At 34.1% G+C, this 8619-nt stretch overlaps 2 protein-coding genes across 2 annotated transcripts; both read left to right on the top strand.

Annotated features, from left to right (window-relative positions):
- Positions 1–1368: 1368 nt before the first annotated feature.
- LOC114308058 (uncharacterized) lies at positions 1369–4139 on the top strand. The gene is made up of 5 exons (XM_082911871.1): positions 1369–1742; positions 1857–1916; positions 2116–2209; positions 3113–3166; positions 3935–4139. Exons 1-5 carry the CDS (start codon positions 1607–1609, stop codon positions 3936–3938), a joined length of 348 nt encoding a protein of 115 aa, XP_082767997.1. The 5' UTR covers positions 1369–1606; the 3' UTR covers positions 3939–4139.
- A 471-nt stretch (positions 4140–4610) lies between these two features.
- Positions 4611–5115, top strand: LOC145814972 (GEM-like protein 4). The gene is made up of 2 exons (XM_082911935.1): positions 4611–4832; positions 4915–5115. Exons 1-2 carry the CDS (start codon positions 4611–4613, stop codon positions 5113–5115), a joined length of 423 nt encoding a protein of 140 aa, XP_082768061.1.
- The last annotated feature ends 3504 nt before the right edge of the window (positions 5116–8619 follow it).

Raw genomic sequence — 8619 nt, 5'->3', positions numbered from 1 at the left:
AATCAAAACTAAAGGGGGTCAAGGGGGTGACCCCCAAAGGGGGTCTCAACCTTTATTCACATGAGGAAACTTATGTTGTGCTGATGGGGCAATGATGTGGAGAATCTCTTTCCCACTCAAAATAAAATTGAGAATGGAATTGCATAATCTTATCATACATCAACACGTTTGTATGTAGCAGCATGCAAGGCCGGCTTTAGATTCAGTCACTTGGCCTTCGCATAAACATGTCAAAAAAGGGTAATTTAATCATCTTTGACCTACAGTTTTCTCCCTTACACCTCAACCTCAAAATTAATAAAAAAGAATGTTCATATTAATGATCTGAATCTAGAAGGAAAAAAGAAAAAAAATAAAAATAAAAAAGAGCATTCTGAGTGCTTGGGACAATCATATTATCTCTTTGTGAGAAGGTTCTCTTATCCTCTTTATTTTTAACACTTGACTTCCATTTTTCTAGGAGTTTTAGTTCTCTCCGTCCTTTCCATGATTTAAGACTTGAAACTATCACCAAAATGCCATTCCTATATGGTTAAGGGAAAAATTCTTGGGTGCAGATAGGGTACATGTGACATGTCACATGGTGCCTTCAACCAATCACAAATACCATAGCTTCCTATGTTGTCTCTCCATCACCCAACACATAAATGTCGCCCCCACTTTCTCAACCAATGAGAAAAGAAAAAGGTATCACATGACACCTATCCTATCTGCACTCAAAAATTTCTCCAGTTAAGGAGTTTAAATTCACACTATTCTAATTCAATGTTAATTATTAAAATACCCCCACATTCCTAAATCCAGTCAATCCCTAAAAACTTACGATTTTAATTTCAATTTCACAAACCCTGAAAAGTAAAAATAATAACTAAATTTTAAAAAAAAAAATATATATATATATATATTGTCAAGCGACAAAGTCATTTTTTTGAAGTGATGACATGGCTTTCCATCAGATCACATATTATTTATTCATTGGTCATCATGAGATCACCATATAATTTCTCTTTCTTTCTTTCTTTCTTTTAATACATTTGTTGTGAGACTGAGACACATGAGCTGTCTGTTTCCCTTTCTTTTGTTATAAGCATTAAAAGAGGAGGTGGCATGGTGTCAAAAAGCTAAAATGCCAGATCACATCACTCCCCACACATAATCACCTACACAGTCAGCACAAGCAAAGTAGTATTTTCCCTTGTATTGCTTAATAAAATCATTGAATGAATCAAATGTTTGGCCCAACTAATTGGATTATTTAATTTACCCCCATTAATTAAAAGTAATTGCAAAAGGGTGTATTTCTCAATTCCAGATTAAAACCACTAAATATTCCAATCCAGCAATCTATTTTTAAAAAATTCCTTTTAGAGTTCATATCTGTGCCTTTATTCATGTTGATGAGGCATGGGTGACTCATGCAACTAAAAGTAAAAGATCCACCAACTAACTTTTCTATGTATACAAATACGTTGCAAAATACATGACCTCTGACAGTGGAAGAGAACAATCTAGACTCATTGCTTACTGCAGACAGCAAATCCAAGGGAGAAACAGACAGCTTTAAATTATAGTGATTCACCATCAAGTTTATGCGAAGAACCTGCAAATGGAACATGTTATTGGAATTCCAGTGATCTCGGTAAATTATTCAGTTCAGCAGTCACCAAAAAGACTTCTATGCAATCCTGATAACCAATACCATATTCCCCCTCCTCCAAATGGACCTTTCAAATTCAAACAGAGTAAGTCTCTCTCTCTCTCTCCATTTCTCTTAGGAATAGAGGTCTATATCACTTGCTAGTTTTCTACGATTGAAATTAAGACAAGTTTTTGATAATTGATTTGTATGCATGCAGATAAAGAAGGTACAGTGATTGATAAGATGAACAAGTTCGGAGAAAACGCAAACCATCTTTGTGAGAATCCAGATATAAAAATAAAATAAATAATTAAATAATAATAATTTTATAATCTCAAATATTTTGATGGTGAATTTTAAAGTATAAATTAAATATTTTTAGAGGGTATTTTAATTAATTTTAAACATATGATGTTAAAGATTAATAGTAATAATAATAAAACATTAATCTCTCTTATTTGTTCACCACAAAATAGCCGCAGCCGTGACGGAGAAAGAGGGAGAGAGAGAGGGAGAAAAGAGAGATTGGAGAGAAACTTTTAGCAACATTGGTGGGTCAACAACCCTAAGGTATTGTCCAATTTTATTATATTTTTACATTGTGATGGTTCATGTGTGTAATCTGCTTGTTGGGAAGGAATAGGAGAAACGGGTGTGTTGTTTGGGTGCCAAGTCGGTGGTTGGTGATGATAAATAATGGGTGCAATTCTTAGTCCAAAAAAATTCTGCACAAAAATACAAATTTTTAAAATTAAGAAACCATGTCAAACAGATGAATTTTGAATTGAAATTTTTACAGTAGCTTAATTAAATATTGAATTTCATGCTAGAATTATTTTATAATTTTTGGGAGTCAAAATCCATATAAACTGATGCGTTCAAATCTGTCCACGAAACTAGTACAAAATAGTAAATTCGGAAGTGTCATTCTCTCTGGGTATAAATCCAAAAATTATTAAATCAGCGTCATTAGAACCGGTAACGAGTCTAGTTTCTCATATTTTTGGCCTTGCATTGATTGCTCCGATATACTAAGAGAACTATTAATTTCTTTAAAGTGCTGCAGAAAGTGACATGTTTGGATATAATTAATTGTAAATAATTATTTTGATTAGCAAATCAAGTAAAACCAGTTGGGTTTGAAACTTAGGATATATTAGTTAATATCTGGGGGGTTTTGGAATTTTTCTAATAGCGTGGACTGGGTTTTTAATTTTCAAAGTTAGCGAATAGATTGAGAAAACTTGTTTAAAACTCTGTTTTATCTTAAAGTTACTTTTAATTAAGTTTCGATCTGAACCCATGTCTTGGGTAATTTTAGACCTTGAAGAAGATGAGCTTAGGTATTATTTAAGAGTAACGGTGAGTAGGGTTGAGTTATGTTATTGCGCTTTAGTGTGGGGGTACTTAGTTTTTTATTTTTTTTAGTATGTTTGAATTAGTAGTGATGTGTAGTTTTCATACTTGGTTCAGGTCACTAGTTGGACTGTCATACTCTATTCGAGGATTATATTATTTCGTTTTCAGGTGAGTAGTTGCATGCTACACATTTTTATAAATGTTCCCCTACCTTGAACTGTTAGAAAATTAAATTGTTGTTTCAGGACTAAACTGTTTTGATAAATTATTATAGTATCAATGGAATTAAATTATTTATGAAACATGTATAAACTTGGCATACTGTAAACTACTTGTTATGATCTCATGTTTATAATGGTGAACTACCATGTTTTGCGAAACTGAATTGTATTGATTATTGGAACCATCTGTATATAAAAGTCTAGGGAAATTATTCCACTGTGTGTGGTGACTCTGGCCACTAGGGAACATATCTGGGTTTGGTTGTGATGACTCTAGTGCTCACCGAAAAAAAAAGAAAAGACCTAGACTAGGCTAGATGACCTTCAATCGGGTCATCTTAGAGAAAATGCCTGGGTTGTCACCCCTAAGATGACTCCTGGTTCAATATTGGATCCAATGGGCTTACTGCCTTGAGAACTGTGTGGCGTGTTACTTGTTATTCTTGGTACTCAGAAAATTATTAATGATCATGTTGTAATCTGTTTTAAGTGGAAAATGTCATATGTTATGTTCTTGAGAGACGTGAGTATTTTAATAGTTGAACTGTGGAACCTTCTTTTTGAAATAGATTGTCTTTAACAAAACTGTATGCCAATCTAATTTCTGTGATATATATCTTATTTTGGAAGTGCACCCTGTTTTTCAAAACTATATTTACTATCCATGCTTCTACTCATTGAGCCATCAGCTGACTTAGTTGTTTATCATTTCCAGGTGATAGAAGGACTTAAAGTGGACTCGTGGCGTAGCGGGGACTCAATTGCATGGACCTCTAGGACATTCATTATTTTGTTTTAGCTTGTTATATCGGTTTTGTGCATACATTGTGGTTGGGTTTTATTTAGAATTATTTTATTTTGTGAGCGATTTGTATTCCATTTAGTATATATTTTTGAAAGTTGGTTATCGTTGGTTTTGCCATTTATACTTGTGACATGTCACTGGATTGGGTTTTGATTTATTTATTTCTGAACTATCGTTATATTTATTCTTTGTGATTTTGGGTTTGTGTTTAGACTTACGTGTGCCTTGGGCTAAGTCCCTGTGGGCCACGACCAGTCATGCCTGAATTTGGAATGTGACAATCTTGCAAATGGCATTCAAGATCACGGTAACTATTTCTCAATTCAATTGAGTATGAGACTAATTAATCAAAGTTTTAAGAACTCGTATCCAACTAACACTTGTATCCAACATTTGAATTTTGATTTTGTTTCCTCCATTGTCACAGCCAAAACTGTAAAATTCCAAATACACATCTTCTACTTTAAACAACATAGTAAACTTTGGCCTTGTATCATGTTTTAATTTTTTCTTTTTCTTTTACAAAATTGTAATGAGATTAGGGCCCAACATCTAGGAAACAGTGAAAGGGAAGTTGAGATTGACCATGAAAATTCTTCAAGTTGGGGGGATGGAGAAGATCTTCAAGCAGAATTTTAACATTAGAGAAGGAGAGAAGTTGCTCAAGGCTTCCCAATGCTATTTGTCAACAACAACCGGTCCTTTAGCAGGCCTCCTCTTTATCTCAACCGACAAGGTTGCCTTCTGTAGTGAGAGAGCAATCAAATTGTCATCTCCGAATGGGCAGCCAGTTCGAATCCATAACAATGTAAGTTAATATCCATATCTGAATTCATATTCATTCTTGTTAAAATCTTAAATAATAGCTAAGTAATGTGAATCACATACAGGTCGTGATCCTACTAGTAAAGATAAAGAGAGCCAATGAAAGCCAAAACACGAAGAGACCATCGCGGAAGTACATACAAATAGATACTGTGGACAATTTTGATTTCTGGTTCATGGGATTCCTGAATTATCGCAGAACCTTCAAATATCTTCAAGGCACTCTCTCAGTCTCAGCTCAATACTTACAACTTGATCAGAAGTGATTGAACAGATGTATTCGTTAGATGTGTATATGAATTAGGAGAAGAAAGTTGTATAATCACATTCTAACAAATTTTTACTTAGGCTTTTGCTTCAATAGAAAGCAATTTCTCATCAGTAAATGAGTCATTGGTTCTATTTGTTACATCCTAGCATTATATGTAAAGAATGACAGGTGGAAAAAGGAGACCAGCAAATTGCCGAAAACAATAATTTGAGAGCAGTACAAAATTCATAACAAAGGGTCAGTGGTTTTGTTCTGTGAGATTTAGTTACTGCAAATAATTTTGGCTACTTGTTTATAGAAGCAAGAATTTTCTTAGGCTGTGTGTTGGGTCTTGGATTAAGCAAGAATTTGAGGAGGGAAAAAATACAAAGGAAGGGAAATACGATATTTTCTGTCTACAAATCACCCCTCAATTCCAAGATGAATATCACTAAAATTGATATTTAACTCTCTTTCAATTTCTGCTCCTCATTTTTCAACTTCTCTTGTATTTTTCACTGATGTTCCTCTCACAGCAATTCTGATTGTACTTTCAAAGAGTAATAACAAGGTTTTCCATTGCCTGCCCATTTGGTGATAGATCTTTTCCAGTTATTGCCATCATCCTTCTATTCATGCTTGTTTGGGCAGACATAGCCTTGGGATTGGACTAATAATCCAGCAAAATGCATAATCCAATGTTGGGCTAAGAAAATTACAGTCCAGATTAATAGTCTATCCGGACATAGGATAGGATATACAATCCAAAGGGATTGATGACTTTCCCTTTCCAAATGCCTATCCAAATCCATGATCTAAACATAGCCTAAGACTAACAGACCTAGGAATGCTAATCTCATCTAATTCAGTCCGTCCAAACAAACATGACAACAAGTGTTAATACTTGTGATTGTCAGCCAAATCAAAAGGCTTCATTTTCTTTGACCTTTGGCTGTATTACACTTTCATGTTCTAAATAATCTAGTCTGAGTCAGGTTCTTGTGACAAGAATACCTTGACATGCACTCCTTCAAGATTCAAGACAAGCTCTTATTTTTTATTGTTGATAAAAGTACCAAATATGAAGAACCAAGGGAAAGAGCTTGTGAATTATCATACTAAATATGAAGAACCATGAACTGTCTTCTTCTTAGCTAAAGAAGAGATAAAAGTACCCTACAACCTTCTGATGTGATTTTATTAAACAAAGACAAATAGGATTGAGTGAAGAAGCCAAAGATTGACTGATTTTAAGATTTCTTTAATCTCTCATTATATCTCCAATTTTATTACTTATATTAAGATTGATTGATTTTAAGGACACAAATTTCAAACAAAACCAACAATACTTACTAACCTCGAAACTTCAAGAGTTGAAAAGTTGTTCAACATGTGAAAAAACTGTGCTGATGGGGCTATGATGTGTTGATTCTCTTTCCGACTAGCAATAACATTATTTATATATATATATATATATATATATCTTATCAGAAAGTAGTAGCATGTAAGGCCCGCTTTAGATTTGTACATGCAAACATGTTGAGATGGACCATTGAAAAGTGTTGAATCATCTTTCTTTAATCTGCCCTGCCCTGCCCTATTATCCAATACTTTCCACCTCAGGATAAGATAAAAAAGGAATGCCAAAAATGAGGATTGTAGTCCAGATATAAAGCATTTGGGTGGTTTGATCCTATCAGTTTGTGACTTTTGGAGTAGTCACTTTTCGTCACTAATTAAGTAACACTTAATTGATTTCAATAGTACTGAGTCCATTTCAACTAACTTTGTTTTCCCTCACAACGGAAATGTACAGATAATTTGATTCTGTGGTTCAGTCAAGCTGAAGTATAAATATTTTTTTTTAATTATTATTTAGAATGATGAATAATGCTTTGGAATTCTAATTTGGTTTTACCCGTCATGGTGAACAGATCAAGGCACCAATTATTAAGCCTATACGAAGAAGGGAGGTCTAATTGAACGGTTTAACCAAAGACTTTCTATAGTGTTGTTAGTAAACCAGCTGTATTTTGCAGGTTATCCAAGTCCCTTTCCTAAGATTAATTGGGTATTTAAATTCTCAAAGAAAGTCTTACATTTCTAAATAGAGACAACTGCTGAAAACTAATGATCTCAATTTTGGTATGTTGAGCCAATCTCTCATACATGACAGACGCATTGTCCACTTATAATCATCAAGATGATATCACTGCATAATTTGTACTGTATCCTTCATAATGCTGGTTTGGTTTACTTCACAAGTTTTGTGTGTGTGTGAGCAATGCCTTTTAGTCTTTGGTTTGTTGGTTTGTTCTATCACTAAGAGAGAGAAATGGTGTCAGAAAGCTAAAATGCCAGCTCAAAAAGATTAATTCACATGCTCATACACAGTCTAAGCAGCCAATGTTTCATTGCTTTGTAGGATTGAAATGTTGACCCAAGTAATCCTATAATTTTACTTTCATCCACTAGTTGTACAAAGAGTTTGATTTCCCTCCCAACTCTTGAAAACAAATGCTTAAAGAGATTTTTTCAATTAAATATAAAAAATAAAATTTTAAAAGTTACTTTACAAATGAAAAAATATTGCATGCTAGCTTTGGAAGTTTTAATGGAATTTCTTGGAAACCGTTGAACCGATTTAATTGTAAAAACCAACTAGAATTTTAAGCAACAAATTTATTTATCACTTCTCTTAAATTTTGAAAAAAATAAAATAAAATAATTTAATGTTTGGCGTCTAATAAAATGTCATTGGTCATGCTAATATTACTTAATTATAATATTGTCAATTTACTATTTAATTATTTTCTTTGAATAACTTGATGATCATTTTTGTGAAATCTTCACTGTATAAAATTTGGTCCTTTCTGCAGCAAAATCTCCTTTTAGAAGAAACCAGACACATCATCACCTGTCCAACATCAATCTTCTCTAAAGAATGTCTATAGAGCACTTGTGTTTTTTATTCATATGGATGAGGCATACATGACTCATCCAACTAAAAATTTCAAGATCCACTAACTTACTTACTGATGATACTGAGGGTTTCTAAGTAATGGGTCGGGCTGATCCAGGCCTCCCACACGGTTGTCCGATTGCTGGCCCACTGAGAAACCTGCACAAGAGTTCAACGGGGAATGAGAGTCCCCCAGCGAACCCTCAGACGAGCAAGTTAGAAAAGAGATATCAACGGAGTATAGAGATAGGATGGTGATAAAGAACTTAACCTTCTCTTTGTCTTAGAAACCTGCTTATATCCTTTGTTCATCATTTTCTTGTCCATTCCAACCTGTCATGTTGGCCGAAAGCCTATATTCTAGCCTGCCTTGTTCATGGTGAGGCTGTTTTGTTCCGTCGTGAAGGGGTTATCGCATTAAATGCTGCAGGGAACTTCATTAATGGCTGATGTGTGGCATAATAACTCTGCAGGATCTTTGTCTGCTTATGTGGCTGGTTTTTTTCTTGACACGTGTTTAGATGTCATTGGTCCTTGGTACAACGTTGGGCTTTGGTG

This window comes from Camellia sinensis, unplaced genomic scaffold, assembly GCF_055761805.1.
Source record: "Camellia sinensis isolate YWXY unplaced genomic scaffold, ASM5576180v1 Unanchor14, whole genome shotgun sequence".
Classification (NCBI taxonomy): domain Eukaryota; kingdom Viridiplantae; phylum Streptophyta; class Magnoliopsida; order Ericales; family Theaceae; genus Camellia; species Camellia sinensis.
The sequence above is the reverse complement of the archived record's forward strand: the minus strand, read 5'-3'. Positions and strand labels throughout refer to the sequence as shown.